The sequence below is a fragment of the Tachysurus vachellii genome, chromosome 22 (assembly GCF_030014155.1).
Source record: "Tachysurus vachellii isolate PV-2020 chromosome 22, HZAU_Pvac_v1, whole genome shotgun sequence".
NCBI classification, from domain to species: domain Eukaryota; kingdom Metazoa; phylum Chordata; class Actinopteri; order Siluriformes; family Bagridae; genus Tachysurus; species Tachysurus vachellii.
In genome coordinates, this window is record NC_083481.1 from 14,595,996 (window position 1) to 14,615,082 (window position 19,087).

General features: G+C 38.0%; 1 protein-coding gene across 1 annotated transcript; it reads right to left on the minus strand.

Annotated features, from left to right (window-relative positions):
• Positions 1-1,972: 1,972 nt before the first annotated feature.
• On the minus strand, positions 1,973-18,498 carry si:ch211-253b8.5 (dysbindin). The gene is made up of 4 exons (XM_060858412.1): positions 18,185-18,498; positions 4,731-4,880; positions 4,499-4,642; positions 1,973-3,608 (listed from the first exon to the last, which is right to left on the minus strand). The coding sequence occupies exons 1-4, from the start codon at positions 18,225-18,227 to the stop codon at positions 3,343-3,345; spliced, it is 603 nt and encodes a 200-aa protein (XP_060714395.1). The 5' UTR covers positions 18,228-18,498; the 3' UTR covers positions 1,973-3,342.
• Positions 18,499-19,087: the final 589 nt, after the last annotated feature.

Sequence of the window (19,087 nt, forward strand, 5' to 3'; positions counted from 1 at the left end):
TGTTTTGGTGAGCACAGAGCGAGCTGTTTCTCCAACAAGATGGCCTCGTGTTTTGGAGAAGCTCTTGTGTGCCACCAATGCAACCCAACACAAGGGGCATCCAGGGCTCACTTCCACTTCCACTTGCGTTTAATCCACTAACAGTCACAACTGATACGTTTACTTCTAAAAAAAAAAAAAAAAGATCTTCCTTACACACCTGAAAATATTCCCTTCTTTTCACCTCTGTACCTTTAATTAGTGAGCTAACATAAGACTGATCAATGTTGTTGCAGCCTGGGACCACATTATAGACCCCTTATAGACCACTGGGATAACAGGCTTGTTATTTAAACGCGTACAAAGATGTTGGCTATTTACTGGAAGCATAGAGCTTTTTAATCGTAGGCTATAAATCTGACAGAACACGTCAGGTCCATGTTTATATACCACGTAAACTTCTCGTCCTTCAAGTTAAACCCGTCTGGCTGAGAATGATCGGAATGCAATAATAACTCGAATTGATGATGAGAAATTATTAAAATCATATTCCCCCTTTTCTGTGCGAATCGAAAGTTTATAGGATCAGAAAAACAGCTCTCAAAAGACCCACGACAGAAAATATGGACATTTCGTACAACTTTTAAGATAAGATCATTCTTTATTCTTCCCACAACGAGGAAATTTGCTTTATTAGAGAACTTTATTAGAGAACAGAGCAGCACAGGGATAGCAGCTATATATATATATATATATATATATATATATATATATATATATATATATATATATATATATATATATATATATATATGTATAACTATACAGAAATTGAATGAAAATGTAAACAAAGACACAACCAAACATAACTGGGGAAGTAACTGCTTGACAGATCCAACAAATTCAAAATGATCAGTCTTTATTCCTACTTTACATTTAAGACATTGTGACTACTTTTGTTGACCGTATATATTATAATGCCTTGTTGGTGTTTCATAGTGAGGGTGTGCAAACTTTTGCACTTTAACAGTAGATAAGGAAGGAGCTAGTAAAAAAAATGCAAAAATGTGGTTTTCCATTGATAAAATCATCAATAAAAATGGATCACCAAGTTTTTATCTGTTAACTATTTGATCAAGACTAACACGCTTAGTTAAGGAGTTTACTGGGTTAAAACATGCCTCATAATCATTGTTATTAGTGATCCATAAAATGGAAAATATTTATACATGATTAATACTTTATACATCACAATTTTAAAGATATTCCCCTGCACTCATAAGCATTAGGACCTTCTGATAAGAAGGTGTTTGAATTGAGGATACATTTATTTAGCATTTTTGGAAGCAATTTCCAGAGTAAGTGGTCTTTTTGTAAGTTTTTTTTACACTAATTCTCTGTCAGATTTGCTCATAAAGTCTATCCAAAGTGATTCCTAGCGTCAAGTAGGCTTGTATTTTGGATATTCCTGAGAAACAACCAATGGAGTCATGCTGCTTTTTCAAAGTGTTAATGATCTGATGTGAAATAGTGACTTGTGAATTGGTTGTGCGGCCTATTAATCCACTATTAATCCAGCGACTTTGGCAGACTGCCTCAAATTCCTTTGTTAAATGACCTTGCATTAATCTTTTGTGTTTACGCAGTAATAAATGAGCACGCTGTTTAATACTCACAGCACTAATGAGAGTGAAGCAAGAGGAAGGCTTAGCAAGTCTGGGTTAGAGTTTGAACTTTATCACTGCACAGTGTGTTTATCACTTGATCACATTCTCATCGCGTGAAGCTGTGAAACGGGTTTTTGTCCCGTTTGCTTGACCTTGTTGTTTTGGGTTTTTTTTCCTACCACTTAACAGGACCAAACCACAGAGTGAATGGAAACCCTGAATAATGGTTTATAATTAAAGATGATAAACCAAAAACAAAACATTTGTAGAAAACATCTCTATGTGCTCACTAGAGAATGCTTTCACTTTCAGAAAGTAAACGGAAATGAAATTCTTTTATTTTATTTACTACACTTTTTGCAGTTAGAGTGTACTTTGTACATGCCACAAACATTTTTAACTTTACCTGTGACGTAGGAAAGTCTTCAGGATGGAAAGATTTGTGGTCACTCGGTAAGGTGAGAAAAGAGGCATCGGTGATTATTTCTAGCTGTTATGAATGATGACAGGAGTAAATTTGTAACTTGGATGTTCCACGACATGAAATGTAAGTGGTGTAAATGTGACATGTTGCTCTTTAATCACTAACAAAACACACTTTTGTTTGGATTGTCATTTATCATGTGTCTTGAAACATTCCTACAGGAATAATTTAAACATGGATCATTATGTTTCATGAGTATAGACACGAGGGGAATCAGGATTTCGGAGTTGAGGAAACACTTTTTTTCATCATAGTATTAGTATCAATAATGTAATTTCAGTCTTGATCGAGAATTATCGTATATGAGTAAGAGACCTCATCCAGTATCCTAAGGACTCCATTTAACTAACTATAATTAGGTGGCTGTAGCTTAAATGTTTGGCATTTCTGATTCTTTTCCAGGCAAAATGATATACGATACAATAAAGTATTTAAGCTAAGTGTTTTATGACCAAAGATAAAATGGCTAGGTTTAGGGTTAGGGTGAGATAAACTTAGATAAAGTATTTATAGTTGCCAAGACAAAAGAAATGCAATTCTGAGAGGAAAATATTTCTCTTCAAAAGAGGTGTAAATGGGTATTACATCAGCATTATTATAGCAATTTTGCCACACTACATGTGCATGTAGTTAATAACAGCAAACAGTGTGAAGTTAATTAGTCTCTGTAATTATATTCCACGCTGCCTTTCATTAGCTCTCATTAGTTAATACATACTACAGGTAAACATGCATTATATTCAAACACCAAAAAGTTTAATTTGCCTTTATTTTGATATTAAAAATAATAATAATAATAATAATAAAGTACTGTTGAGGCATGAAGAGTAAGACAGACAGTAATGCACAGTGTAGTAATGCACATTTTGTGTGGCAGAGGAACTAAGCTTTCTCTTACATATTAAAACAGTACATTTTAATATCTGCATCATTAATGGTAATTTTTTCTTTAAAGATTTTGCTACTCTCCCATCATACAGCTATGAAAAATCAATACAAGATGAAGCACGACATATACGCAAGCAAGCGCTTTTATCTACAGCAGAAGTTCAGGTGAACGGAGATTTTCGAGGCAGACAAAGAAATACGTGCACTAGGATCCGTTTTAAGTTTATGGTACATGGAACCAGGCTAGAACCAGGTGACCTACCAGAGAAAGTCTTTAACAGCACACAAACACTGGGGTTCAGTAGTAGTAAGTAATGATGTCACTCATAACGACAGCTCAGATTCTTCTCCCACACTGTTGGCTGGAGGTGTCCCATTTCTCAAAAGCTCTTCATCATCATCATCCTCATTGTGAGCATCTTCATCATCTGACTGGACCACAGGGGTTTCTGCTCCATCCTCCCCCTGGCTGTCAGAGGTGGCGGTGGAGGAAGTGGAGGATATCCGTGATTTGAGCTCACCAGTGTCTGAAGCTCTCATGGATATTTCTTCCCTCAGTGCAGCATCAATGTCGCTACTGCAACCGAGACCTAGAGTGAGAGAAATCGCAGTTCCAGAAATTAGTGTCATCACCAAAGATGGATGTGATATTAAAATTCTGTATCATGTTAGAGATCACAAATTTTTTTTACACTTTACTCCTTACTGCTTTTAGCATTTTAACAAGTTTTGCTTGAGATTTAATCTTCAGTTCAGTTCTTTATCCTGATCAGGGTTGTGATGGATTCGGAGCTGGGAATTTAACCTACATTGTACACCTGTCCATCTCTGAGCACCGTATACACACAAATTAATATATAGTCACCATTCAACCTACACGCATGTTTTTGGGAAGTCAGGAAGTTTTTGTATTTGAATTGTATTTTCATTTATGTTATTATTATTAAATGTGGGCTCAGGTTAAAGTAGTATAATACACTCACACTGACATCACAGTTAAAAGGATCATGTAACGCTCTGCATAATAAAGTGACTTCGGTTATTAGAAAAGCGCTTTATAACTTACACAACCATACAATGTTTCTGTTACAAATATATAAGAATGAAGTCAAGCTATCGGATATGTCTGTAACATTAATAAACACTTATAAACACTGAATTTTATTTGTGAAAGGGTCCAAATCTGCCATCTTGGACCAAATCTGCCAAACATTTTTGGCAGATTTGGTTCAAGATGTGTCATCTGACATCATCGCAACCTGCATTCAGACAAAAACCCTTTCACAAATAAAATTCAGTGGATTTCAGGAGGGACGGTTCAGTAAGGTCTTTATCCTGGTTTCAGTCATTAATCAGTAAATAAGTGTTTATCAATGTTACAGACATATAAATCAGATTATATGAATTACAGATTTTCATATTCTTCTACCATCTGTAATTCATATAATCTGATTTATGCTTGTAAGATGTCTCTTTCGACCTTCTAGTGGACAAGAACATGCTGCGTCCTCCTCGGTCGAGGCAAGAAAAACATCCAGGGCCTCCTGATCGGAGATGTCCAAAAGGTCTATTTGCTCCAGCATGTCCACATTGACCTCCATGGATGAAATGCTGCTCATGGGAGCTACAGAGCATGGGGGAAAAAAACTTCAGAAAAATTATCAGAAGAAGCACATTTGTTAGTAATTTTTCAGTGTCTGTGCTTTACGCACCCCTCTTGTAGTCTATCTGCAAGTGTGCCGAGGAGAAATAGACGTCCACGTCGTGCTGGAAGGCCTCCTCGAAGAAGCACTGTCTTTCTCTGAGCCTCAGCTGCTGGGCCGCGTCCATGTCCGGAAGCCTCAGAGCGTTCTCCGTTTCAGCTAGGAAACACACACAAAAAAAAATGCAACAAGCAGAGATTTCCCAGACTAATTAGTGATCACTTCTTAGAGGTTTCAGTTTCCTGCCTGGAGTGCATGAATGGTAAATACATAAACCACCACCAGGGAGCAACAGTCAGCCATTGCGCCGTCGCTGGTGCCAAAAGTTGTACTAGGGCTCAGTTTTACTTCATAAAATGTAATCCCTATTAAAATAAATGGATCGTCTACTTCTGGCTTCGATATCTTTCTATCTGCAGGTAGGTCCGTAGGTAGCGACTCATAATGTTGGTTTACACACACAAACACAAAAACACACACAAACACACACATCGCACTCAGTCATCTCATATTGCTGTAAATCTGTCAAAGTGTGCAGTTCAGTCACAGCATCTGTCAATTCCATGGCTGCTAATCTGATTGGGTTGGAAGTGCAATCACATTTCCTCCCCACATCAGGAGCAGGGTAATAGCCTAAAGAGGAGAGGCACGAGAGGAAAGAAAAACAAGATGAAGAAATATCTACCAAGGTGTGCATTATGGAACTGTGGCTTAAACAATGAAACCCAGCTCGTTTTTGTATATCAGTTACATTTACACCCCACAGCTAATGGGTTAACGTTTTGAAGAGAAGGAAGTACTGGATGTACTGTTAACATAATGTGTGTGTGTGTGTGTGTGCATGGGTATGCGCCTATGGCTCTGTATGTCTTAATCAGCATTATATGAGAATGCATTTCACTACTGAAGTAGTGGCCACTTGTTTTGTCTCTGCATCATCCATTAGTCAGATGAGTAGCCTGACCCTCTGCTCGAACACAAGACCTCGGCCGCTAAGCTATTTATGGAGGCACACACAGGAGTCGGAGTAAATGACTCATGGGTAATTATAACCACCAATACTGTATATGCAACAGAAACAAGAACCTTACAGAAACCTGCATTTAGACACTCCAAGTTTATGTTTCACGCAATTGGTTTAACATGACTCATTTATCTTCACATGTTCCTTTTTACATGATTCATGATTCTTTTAATTTCTTTTATCTCTAAAAGAATTTAGTGCAGCACTTCATATAATGTATAATGTGAGCATATATGATGAATAGGTAGCAACTTGGGATTTGGCCAGACTATAAACCTAAAATAAATTAATAAATAAATAAATAATGAATCAATTAAAAAAAAAATAATAAACACAAAGCTAATTGAAAATTTTTGTGTTTGCACTTTAGTGCCCTTGTGTGTGGATTCATGGCTCCCATGGAGTCATACAGGCATTCATTAAGCTACCGAAAAGAAAAAAGAAAACAAAAAAACAACTTGTAAAGCTGTGTCCTGCATATTTATTTATTTATATATTTATTTATTTATTTTAACAAAATTGGTTAAACTAATCATCTAATTAAAAGGATCTTTCTAAAGGTGTTCAAGCATTAAAACTGTTCAAATGTTTAACACAATGGCTCTACTCTTTAACCAGGGCTGAGAACGCTGCGTTAAAATGCCACAGCGAGGCTTTTCCTTTTAAAAACAGTCAATACATCGAACCACACAAAAACAGCATTCTGGGATTAAGGTGTAATTAGAGCGTACAGGCCTAGATTTGGCTAATTGGATTGGGTTTCTACAGTAAGTCTTGGCTAAATTAGTAAGAATATAAAGACTAGCCGTGGTGGGAAAAGATGACAGTTCACATGGCTTCCACATGTGTAGATTCATTACTACGGCACACACTAGAGCACATAAAACAAAGTCCCTGATGCAGATGAGCTTGTGCATGGTACAAATGACTGTCGTAATTTCCACATGTATTAGAACAGTATACAAAATTTTAGGTCAGAATATAACAGAATAATCAAAGCCTTTGTTTTTTCGCTTTTATTGTTAGCCAGCTTAGTATTTACATTTTAATACTGATATCTTTCTATTACTGGCTCATATGTAACACTCTCAAACAAATCTGACTGATAATCAAGAGATATCATCACAATATTTCACTTGAGAGAGTTTATCATGTTAGCTAATATTTCAGATTGCGGCTTATTCGTGCGGATCATAGTTAATAAGATTAGCGTCGTTTTTTTTCCGTCTCAGAGACGTTCATGTGGATTTTTTCAGGTATGCAGTCACACTGTGAAATGTACTGTGAAGGCTTGTGAAGGATGTGGAGTCACATCAAACTAAACAAATCTCATTCAGTCCAATTATTTTCACTCAAAACTTTGAACACAGACGTGTAAATCTGGGGAATTCCTGTCCTTCGTCTGCCAGAAGAAAAAAAAAAGCCTGCGTTTTTCAGTCGGTTGTTCAGTAATAATGAAAACGTGATGACTAACGAGGCAGGCATCCTGGATTTTTGTTTCAGTTTTCTGAAAAAATATGACTTGTCACATTTGGCAACAGAGAGTGTGCTCTCTGCAGGCAGATCAGGAACAGTCAGTGACCCTGTGGTGTGTGAGGACGGCGAGTCAGCCAGCGGACGAAGATGTCATTGTGACTCACTCTCTGGCTATCAGACAGCCTGTGTGTGTACTAATGCTGCATTCCCGTGCTGTTTATATCATGCCCTCATCATCTCTTCTTGCCATTTCCCCTCAGAATAATCCCCATCAGTGTTGTAAAGGTCAGTCCTATGCTTTATTAGCTCTAGTGATATTTACTAGCTTCATCAGTGGATGCCTGATATATCGAGTCAACATAACTGTAAATATTGCAAGCAGAACTTGCCTAGGAGGCCATGTTCTAACTCGAATAAATATTTTATAGATATATATATATATATATATATATATATATATATATATATATATATATATATATATATATATATATATATATATATATTGCAAAATATAGGCTGCTATAGTGTGCAAAGGTTTGTGACCCCCTGCCTTATGGTTTTTGAATGGAGGAAGCAGGATAGTCCTCCATTTTATTTCAGGCTAAATTAACATAAATAAATGTAAGTGCTAAGCAGCTTCACACCATCACAAATCAATAAAAAAAAAAAAAAATGATGATTTTGCTTATGCAATAAATTTAAAAAAAAAAAAAAGCCTTTCTTATGCTTTTCTAAGTAATCTATGTAGCTGTGTTGCTTTTTATAGCTGTGATCACTCTTCCATACAATGTAGGAAATGTAGCTGGTCCTAGATTGATTGATAGATCTCATACTGAAAGGAGTCAGGTCAATCTTAAATGGCATGCTGTTATATCTGACCTAACACAGCTTAAAATATTAAAGCATGGTCTCCAGGTGCTGCTTTTATATAACCATGCGTGGAAAAGGGAAGAACACTACATCCTACCAAGAGACTTATACATAAGAGATATATGCTGCGTGGCACATTGTTCACCAGCATCCTGCTCACCATCTTTAACAAGCCGAGTAGCCACACAACAGGCCAGGAAGGAGAAGCAGGGTCACTGCGTTCTTCCTTTGAACTAACTCAGGGTTAATTGCCCGGCTTTGCGGAACGGCTCAAGAGCTCTCACAGTAGGTTGTCTCAAACCCTCATCTTTCACGTTATGGGATTTATTTCTCCACTTTACAGCCTGTTAGCGCTCACAAGCTCAGCCACCCGCTGAAAATAAAAGTGACACACATCCGGACGCCCACTAACCTGGCATGGCGTGGCATTTGCACAGGATTGGAGCGTATGAAGCACGGCTTGTGTCCACAGGTTACATAAAGAAGGATGGCGTATTTCACCTTTGGTCAGGCTGAGAGACAGCAGGGGTCTGATTAATAATGACAACAAATCACTTGCAGCACACACACATCCTGTGGACATGTACACACACATACATACATTTCTGGTGGCTTTTACTAGAGAAATATATTTTGAGCATCTAATTTGGTAAGAAAAGAGGCCACTGTGTTATTGAAGTCCTTTTCTCTAATGATTCTAAACAGTCAATTTATTTAACTCCTTTATATCTGCGTCTTTTGGAATGTATGTCACAAAATTCAGTGTCAGAAAAACAATGTTTCTTTATTAAAATGCATAATTAAGAGAAAGTCCACTGACTGGTTAACAAATCAGCCACTCTAGGATTTTGCACTTTCAGAAATTAACACAAAATGAAGCTCAATATTCAGAGGAGGATGTAGATTTAGCCAAAGCATCAAAACATGAGTACAGCGGTCAAAGAAAGTTAATACGTTTGTGTTTGCATTGGTAAAAGTTTAAAAGAAATTAAAAACTAATTAAATCACTGCTGCACCGGAATGCATAATGTTTTTGTTTGAAAAATGCCTTTTCCATACTTATTTGTTAATAGTGAAAAAACATTACAAATGAAATAAAAATAAATGAATAAATAAAAAAGTTCAGGTCTTAACCGGTTACGCTTACAATAAGCTGAATGAGAGGACTCTCCTTTAGTTCTCACACACTAATCTGAAGTCAGATTCTCACACTTAATGTGACAAATGTGCCAAATCACATCTGATCTTAGTTCAGCGTACTCTCCCTCGTTATGTCACACCATGTCTATTTAGTCCAAACCTCTCTTTCTTCACTGCTTCCTCTCTCCTTTATTCTCTCTGTGGGATTGGCATTGGAGTAAAGAGACAGATTTGAGCCTAACTACCGGACATGGCACGGCGCTCAAATTAGACTCGCCCACGCTAACAAACCCAAACCCAGAGCTGCTTCTTAGAAAAGCCACAGTACCATTACAAAAGAGTGCATTTAATACACACACACACACACACACACACACACACACACACACACACACACACACACACACACACACACACACACACACACACACACACACACACACACAGGTCATTAATGCTGCTAAAGTAACGTTGTTATATCCTGACCTATAGTTTTTTCCTGGAGGTTTTGCGTTTTTAAAATGTCTCAGAGCAAATGCAAATGATTAGAATAAAAACACATTCTGTTTTTACTGAATGTTATTGTTAGATGATTAAATTCTCATATAGCAAAGTTCCTTATCAACTTCTTTCTCTCTCTCTCTAACACTGCAGGACCAACACTAAAGACTCCCTTCTAAAAATCTCCTAACTGAAAGCAAGTGTTGCATCTGCCGTACAGGTCAACGAGAACGTATACGTTACTATAGAAACCATAATATACATACAGATTTCTGCTATGTCCTTACTTCACCGCACCCCTCTGACAAAGCACAGGGAATAAAGCCAGAGTGACACTGTCTTGGCAACCGTTTGCTTTTTCCCATTTACACATAACATTTTCCACTTTCCATTTTCCACAAAAAGCACTCAGGCTTGATATTCCCCAGAGACAAGGATAGGAACTGCAAAAACACCACAGGCACACTGCAAAACTTATTGCTGTATCTCTCTCTGAGAACAAACACTACAGATCATCTCAAAGCAGTGCGGTAGAAGGGACACAGGAAACTAGTGTTCCAGTGTTTCCCAAGAGAAGCACCAGACAGTGCTTTAAACCCCAGAGTTCATTTAAGCTACATCCCATAAGCTGCTCGGAGTGACTGTGGGTTTTTTATGCTGGTTTTTATAGATGAGCTACAATAAAAACACTCCCACAGGCTCTTCCTGACCAGCACAAGGTTAGAGAAAATGACCCTTCCAGATGCTTTAAAGCAATTTTCGACCACATAAACAAAAATAAGGACAGTCTTCAGTCTGTGGTTAAAGAACCAATGTAGTGTTCAGCATGGTACATAGTTGTAAAGATTCTTTTAACACAGCGAGACCACCATTTGGTCTGAAAATATTAAGGCACACTACATCCAGAGTGAACAAACGCTATGTAATGTGTATCTGATGTGTCACTTGCACAACTTTCCTGGAAAAATATTAATGTCGTGACAGTATTATTGAATTACATTTTACAGCATTTGGCAGATGCCCTTATTAAACTTGACAGTATCATTGAATTATACTGTACACTTTTATGCATACTGCATAACAGTGAACCAGCTGAGATTAAATATGGCCGGGCTGCATGTCTGAACTTTCTTAATCCCTTTATGTCTTTATTCACTTATTACTCTGGTTATGACTCAGCATTTCATCTCTAGCCAATCGTGTGAGCCGACTGACACCGACACTCAGTGCACGCTGCATCCAACTGCCCTCTTTCAGCCTCTCGCAGGAACTGATCTCAGGTCAGCTATTACGGTTCAACTGAAAACATTAATACACACAAACTGACTTCAGATCAGTGGGGTGCAGTGTGGTGTTTTGGGGAAATCCCCTTTGTTTTCCCCTTCAGAGCCACTTCCTTACCTCGTCAGCTCAGATTTGGTTATGTCTAAAGACCTGAGAAGTAATAACTCTAGGTATCAGGAAAAGAAGTGCTGACTCAGCAGGTCTGAAAGGTAATCAATAGGTTGCGAGTTCAAATCCCAGTGCTGATAAATGGACACTTGCTAATAGGGTATTGTGGTCAAACGCAATCATTAAATGATATATAATAATAGATAATTTCATATATATATATATATTCATTCATTCATTCATTTTCTACCGCTTATCCGAACTACCTCGGGTCACGGGGCGTCATCGGGCATCAAGGCAGGATACACCCTGGACGGAGTGCCAACCCATCACAGGGCTATATATATATAAAATAATGATCTACCATTCATGGTACTTATACTTACATAGCAGAGCATGTACATAATCTAATGCTAATAAACAAATGTTTAATATATGTTGTTATTTACTTGTTAATTGGGTGAAGTTTTCTGTAAAGTGATGCTTATTTCTCATGGAAGGAGCCTCCAGTGACACGGGAAAGTCTTCGGGACAGAGAACTTCACACTGCATAGTTTCAAAACACAGCGATAAGCTGAATTTTTATACTACAAAACACAAAGGAGGAAAAAAAAGGACCAATAACAAGTGATTACAGGAACTAACCTTTCTCAGTATTAAGGACAGTATTAACTGTAAGTTATCATGGTTAACATGGTTACTTTTATAGTTTTATGCTTTTCTTTACTAAAATAAATCATAGCACACAGTCCTGGAGGAAGCAGGATCGATCAGTATAGCTGATATTGAAGCTGATTATAATAATAACAACAATGCTTTAGATAAATCGTACAAGTGTCCATTCTAGTACATGGTCTGTTCTTTCCCTGAGTCCAACTGTTGCCACTGACAGACTGTCATAAATATTTCATGAGCGCTAGTGAACCTGTTCGATACACAAGGGAAGAGGCGGCACAAGTCTGAGCAACACAAAGGTCATCTTACTCGATTCTTTTTCCTGAGATAACCACAACAGCCTGGCAGAATGTTTTTTTCCCCTCAGTGCTTTTCTTCCATTCAACAAGAATCACGTCAAGAATCAAGCTGAATACCACCGTCGAAAGACAATATAAAGACAACTCTTGATGGAAAAACTACTGCACTGAGTCACTGGAAAGGTTTGCAGGATAACAACAGAAAGAAGTGTAAATTGGCATGAGTTCTGTTCTGGTGTGCACATGAAGGCTGTGTGTGTGTGTGTGTGTGTGTGTGTGTGTGCATGAGTGTGTTTAAACTACCTGATTATTCAATTAATTACAGATTTATTTTTACTTTAATCACATTCAGCCAATCAGCTACAAATTTACAGATTTAGCAACATGCAAAGAGCTAGATGTCCAATTTGTGTACATGTGTTAAGATCCTCTCCAGGATAAAGTGATTACGGGAGACGAATGATTCCTAACATTATATAACATTATCCACAATGCATATCTAGCAAATGCAGAATGCTATGCACGGTGTAAAAAGCTCTGGGTTGTTGATCAGAGGATCGGGGTTGCCAAACTGCCGCTGTTGGGCCCCTGAGAAAGGCCCTTAACTGTCTCTCTGCTCCAGGGGCTCTGAATCATGGCTGTCACCAACTTCCAAAAAGAAAAAAAAAGTTGGAATATTCGAAGAAAGAATTTCACTATGCTGTAATGTATATGTGACAAATAAAGGCATCTATATACCTAACTATAGTAACTAATATATAATCTCATACAACTGTATAAGAAAGTGCAGTAATAACAATTTTAGGAGTAAAACACAATGCACAGTGTTATTGAAAAAAGAAATTGTTGATTTTTCTATAACAGCATTTCTTGAAATGTTTTATCGCTCCAATACCAAGAAAACACAATTTCGTCCATTTTGTTATGTTGTGGAACATCAACAGGCCGTTATAACATACATCAGCTAGAAACCTGCTTCCTTCCCTTTTTTTCAGTCTCTCCTTCTCTCACTGGAGATGAATAAGACAAAACAGATGCAGCTTGTCATGTCACTGGGAAACCACAAAGCCTTCCACAAAGCCTTCCGTTCTGAGGACACTCCCAAGATTGAAAACGACTGTTACAAAGCACTGAAGAGGAAACAGAATAAACCGCTCTTCACAGAAAACTACACCATCTCGACAATTATAAATCTATTTAATGTTAACATATTAGAATATGTATTAGAATATGTAGGCTGGATTAAACAGTATAGTAGAATAATGCATCATGCTTCTGCCTTCCAGGACTGAAATTTAGATCATGCTAACAACTGTCTGATTTTATATATGTAAAGCTGCCTTGTGACAGCATCCACTGTTAAAAGCACTAAACAAATAAATTTGAACTGATTGATTTTTCCCTTTTACACAACATTTTTTACTTCCTAATTTCAACAGAAAACTCTTAGTATAATAATAATAATAATAATAATAATAATAATAATAATAATAAAGAAGAAGAAGAAGAAGAAGAAGAAGAGAAGAAGAGATCAAATTGTAAGAACTACCTTCTAAGCTGCTGTTAAATAAACTTAAGCAACAAAATCTCATTATCTTTCTACAATCCTTTAGTACCTCTAAAACTTTTCCATACGTCATTTTGGTTTCTGCACAGGGTGCGGCTCACCTCACAGTCCAGCCGAGAACTGGCTGGCCGTTTGTTGGAAAACCCCACATACTTAAAAAAAAAGAGGCTGTAGTGATTATCATGGTTTCGTATCATTTACCAGTTCAAACAAAAAGAAATGATTTTCCTTGTGTGTGCACAGAGTAGATCGTTTTTGTAGATCGTGACCTACAGTGTGGCCCGGGTGAACGGTGGACTCATTGTGTGTTCTGTGTCTGTTTTGTAACATTATAATATATTACAAATATAAAGAGTGTAGTGTGAAGTGCGCAATGATGGAGTAAGCTGGAATAAAACCACTTTCCAGACCTTGCAGCTGTCTGCGTGCTTTACACATTCAACAGCTGTCCACAATGTAACCGGTTTCATCAGATGATAATATCGGTTTGAGTTCGCCAAGCTGGATTTAGGTAAGACTACATGTCACGTTCCACTGAAGTCCAAACGTTACGTTGATGTTAAGACAGGGAGAGTTACTGGTAGTCAAGTTATGCAGGAAAGCAACATGTTAATTTTCTGGGTGCAAAGTAACATTTTATCCATAATTCAATTCTATTACAATTTTTATAGCATTTTAGACTGACATTGTCTCAAAGCAGCTTCAAAGAAGCATAGAAACAGAATAAAAATAGTAAAGTGTAAAATTAATTTCTCTAACATCTATGCTTCATGAGCAAGCCGGAGGCGACGGTGGTGAGAAAAAACTCCCTAAGATGATATAAGGATGAAACCTTGAGAGAAAACAGACTCAGAAGGGAACCTCATCCTCATTTAGATGACACCGGACAGGAAATAATGTCAATGTAAATAATCTCATTTCTACAACGGTTTATACTCGAGCAGAATTATGCACCCAAGAGCTCCTGAGGAACTAACAGGTCAGGGTTATTTCTGAGTTTATTACAGACTCAACACTAATTCCTTCCTCCCGAAGCCTCCGAATAATCGCGGAAGAAGACCCGAGCACAAAGCTGACCGACGCAAGGCGACGTGATAATCTATAAAGTAGTTCATAATTCCATTATAAATTCAAATTGTATCCATTAATAATTCACTGATCGAGATAACACCAAGAGCCGGTGATCCAACGCACACTCAACTCCATCTGAATAGCATTAAATCTGAAGGTTACGTCTAAAGTCTGCAAACCTTGAAGCTTAACATGATCGATATGTGGTGGATGTGCAGCGAGGTAAACTTAAATAACAATTGACTGTCAAGTCAACTTCTTCAGAAATCCTGATGGAGATTTAGATCCCTAATAAGAAAGCAAGAGAGAAGCATGACTATGAGGTGACATGAGTAAGACACCATGAGACAAACGACTAAGTGTGCTGAAACGATGAGTAAATTGTGACTTGGGTTGAGTACAGGACAGTCTCTATGAAAGCAAGACCGACATTGTCAGGATCTAGCTCAGACTTTTTACTGGTGCAAGAATGTTTGCGTTTGATGGGTGCAAAAATCTCTCAGTGAATACCTTTAATCTCTTCTCTGCTCCGCCTCAACCGCTGAGCTATCTATCACATTCTGGCATGGATCCAGGAGTTAATTATTGATGGTGTGAGACTGTGAGCTACTGCATGTGTGTGTGTGTGTGTGTGTATCAGAAGCTAGATGAAGCACAACCCAGCACCAGCAGATATCTTGCATACTCTCAACAATGACCTCATTGTTAACCCTCTCCTCTCCTCAATAGAGGTCTTTAAAAGCAGGTCAATAATAGGTCAAATTCCATTCAGATGCACTATACAAAGACTCACATAACAGATTGTACAATTAGAGAGCAGCGTAGTAAAGACCGTCTCTCACAGGAATGAAGAATGAGCGGAGAAGACGGAAGAACAAATTTTAAAAAATTAAAACGAGGAGGGAAATGTTGGGTCGTCTGTCTGGGGATTTTACGGAGAACAAGTTGCATGAGCAGTCAATTAGGAGACTCGAGTCTGAATCAGGTGTTGTGTTCTTAAAAATAGTCACACTGACTCAGTTAGAGAAGAACTGTTATTAAAGTGGCCACAGTCAAACCTTTTTTTTGCAGATGTTCCACAGCATTGATGCTATTTATTAAATATTAAAATGTTAACAAAGCAATTCAGCATGTGTTGTTATAGGAAAACTTCATGTCAGGCCACATCTCATTACTATAATGTATTTCTTTCCTTTAACAGCATGAACACGATGAGTTAAATCACTGACGTATAAATCACAGCTACACACATTCTACGTAGCATCTATATCTTTTCCAGCGTAGCCCACTAAATCACGGCTGTTCTCCAGAATGGCCAGGTACAATTCATTTTATGCTCCCTCTGTAGAGCTACATCAGAGTGATTTAGCACTATATACTGTAAAAGGACAAGAGTAGTTTACTGGCCAACTTATTTAAGTCTGGCACACAGAGCTGTGGCAGTCAAGAGCTGGCAGTTACTCTCTGACTCTATTTACGAATCCACGACGGCAGGCAATGAGTCGAGAGACTGCAGTACGCAATTCTACACTCATAAAATGTACTTCTGTTAAACACTGGACACTGGCCAATGCATACACGACAAGCACGGCAAAAAATAACTTGCATTATGGAAGGGACTTGGAATAATCACTGTGAGGAGGTACAATGTGTAATTTATGTTTGGTACAATGCGTAATTTATTTTTGGCATGATGTGAACACTCCATCCTAAAGGCTGCAGGCTTACACATTACAAGACATGCAGCAGAGTTCCTTGGAAAGTAAACATTTCAGCGCATGAGGGCCATGCCAGCTGGATTGGTTTAGAGCATGACGTCCTTGAGCCAGAGTCTTAATTTAATCTATATCACAATGAGTCTTTGGCCCCGAGACACAATAATATGTGATTTACCGTTCTGTGATCTAATTTCTGGTCACAATACTGAAAATGTGTGTGTGTGTGTATGTGTGTGTGTGCGTGTGTGCGCGCAATACGACACAAAGACTGAGCATTGTGTGGGAACCAATTAGTCATTAGTCCACACAGTAGAGTCTGAGCAGAGCAGCAGTTCTGATGCAAACACCTCCCAAATTGATCAGTTCCTTAAAGACCTCCATCACATCAACGCTGGAATTTCCCTGCATTGAGTAAACCACTATGAGAAACTACCTAAACCACTATGGCCTGAATTATCACTTTGAGGAAACCCACATCATCTGAAAGAGCCTGAAGGGATTTGACTCCAAATAAGGGAAGGAATTAAGAGTGCCTGAAAACTCTGCACCATATACTACGACACTGTGAAAGCCACAAGCGTGCGTAATGTTTGCAAAGATGTCTAATTTTGGAACCCTAGAATCCAGCACACCCAGAGGCAAAGGGTTGGGGGCAGATTTCTCCCAAGCATACAAAGGTAGTTTAAAATTATATTCCTTTATCTCATGCTTCTTAGTATTGCACAGTATAATCATATATCCACTGACTGTCAATGAAAATCCTGATGCAGCATTAAGATTTGTAGCACACATTTTATTTATCAAATCATTTACAGTACACCCTGGATGAGGATACCAGTCCATCACACACATCCTGATTCACATCTATGTACAATCAATCCTGAGGCACCAATCAACCTCCAGGCATGTTTTTGGGAGGTTGGAGGAAACTAGAGATCCCAGAGGAAACCCAGAAAGGCCTTGAGAGAAGATGCTGAGCTCAGTATGGATCCAGCGACCCGATGAGAACCCAGAGTATTTGAAAGGTGGGGAGGAACCTGGAGAAAAGGAACCCTGCAAATAAGCAGGGCTCAGTTTTGAAGATGAAATCTTATTCTTAGCAGTGTGTTAGTGTCATTTAAATCCAAATCTCTGACTGCAGCTTTAAACTATAGCAATAACTGAAGCTTAAAGGTATGTCGCTGTATTGAGGCCCATAAACATTTCTCATTCTCATTTTCAAAACTCAATTAGTCAGAATTAGTGACCAAATCCACTAATGACATAATGGCAGTGATAATCATCTTCTTATTAGTTATACTGGTTCGATTATATGTATGTTGTACCATTGAAAAAAGTCTGGAACAAAGTTTAACGCTGCGTTAAGGTATAAACATCTATCTGTATGTTGTACAAAGCTGTAATCTGTATGTCTTTGTATTGTTTTGTTTTTGTTTTTGGCATTATAGCATGATTTATTGTTTAACCTACATAGGCTACATAGGCTTAATATATCTCTTTTATTGTATTTCAAATGTTTAGAAACTTATACTTAGCCTTATACAATAGCCTTAGTTAGCCTTATACTGCTGTATATATCATATTTTTATATCATGATTTTTGTGTTATAGCATACTCTATACACACAAGATCTTCACACACCAAGTGTCAACTGTTATACTATAGAGTAAATAAAACAAACACTTGTTGTGAATTTTTGATCAGTGAAGAGCTAAGCATTTACTTACATGGCTGATGCTTGTTGTGCAGGTTTGCCCCCTTTGAACTCATGATCCCTGTGATCTCCAGGTACACACACACACACACACAGATGATGAAACAGAGAAGCCTAACTCAGGGTCCTGAGTTAGACCCTGTGCAAAGCATCAGCAGCAAGAATGAAATCCATCATAACATATACTCTCTTCTTTCTCTCTCGCTCTCGCTGTCTATATCAGAAATCATGCTCAGAAATCCTGGCACAGAATTTTACAGAATCAAAGCTCATCCCCTCATCCCTGTCACACACAGTCTAACTTAGGAGACTGAATACAGAGGGCTTAGGCCAGTGGAGCGTACCATGTGGTCATTCATAGGGGAGAGCTCACTCACTGCTCAGACAATACCAAATAAGAAAAAGCACAGGGGGGAAGAAGTTATGCAACAGGAAATAAAGGGTTTAAGTTTTGTGAACCTAGGCCTGCTTATTCTCATTCAGATTCTTTCAGTCTGTCCCTGTGTGTAACTCTGACAGGAAGCAGGCTCACTCATTAACAGAAAAAGCATTGAGGCTGAGCTCATAAACATTGCCATGTCACAATATATACATACAATCGACACTCTTTACTTAACGATACCACATTTTCACCTTAGTTTTCATTTATTTGGCCAAAACAACTCAAAAGAAGCAGAATCTAAAAAAGCTCACGTATGAACACTGTTTTAACCCCAGTAAATGGATTTCCTGTATCTTCATTCATCACTATTTACCCTCCTCTTTAAACTGCACTACACTACAGCTGATCTTTTATACATTTCTTTCCTGTGAAAGCTATGACATTTTTATAAATCTTATCTAACCTCTGACAATTAATTTCACAATCTTTTGATCACTAGCACAGAACCTTCATCTTTATCTGTTGATGATCTGT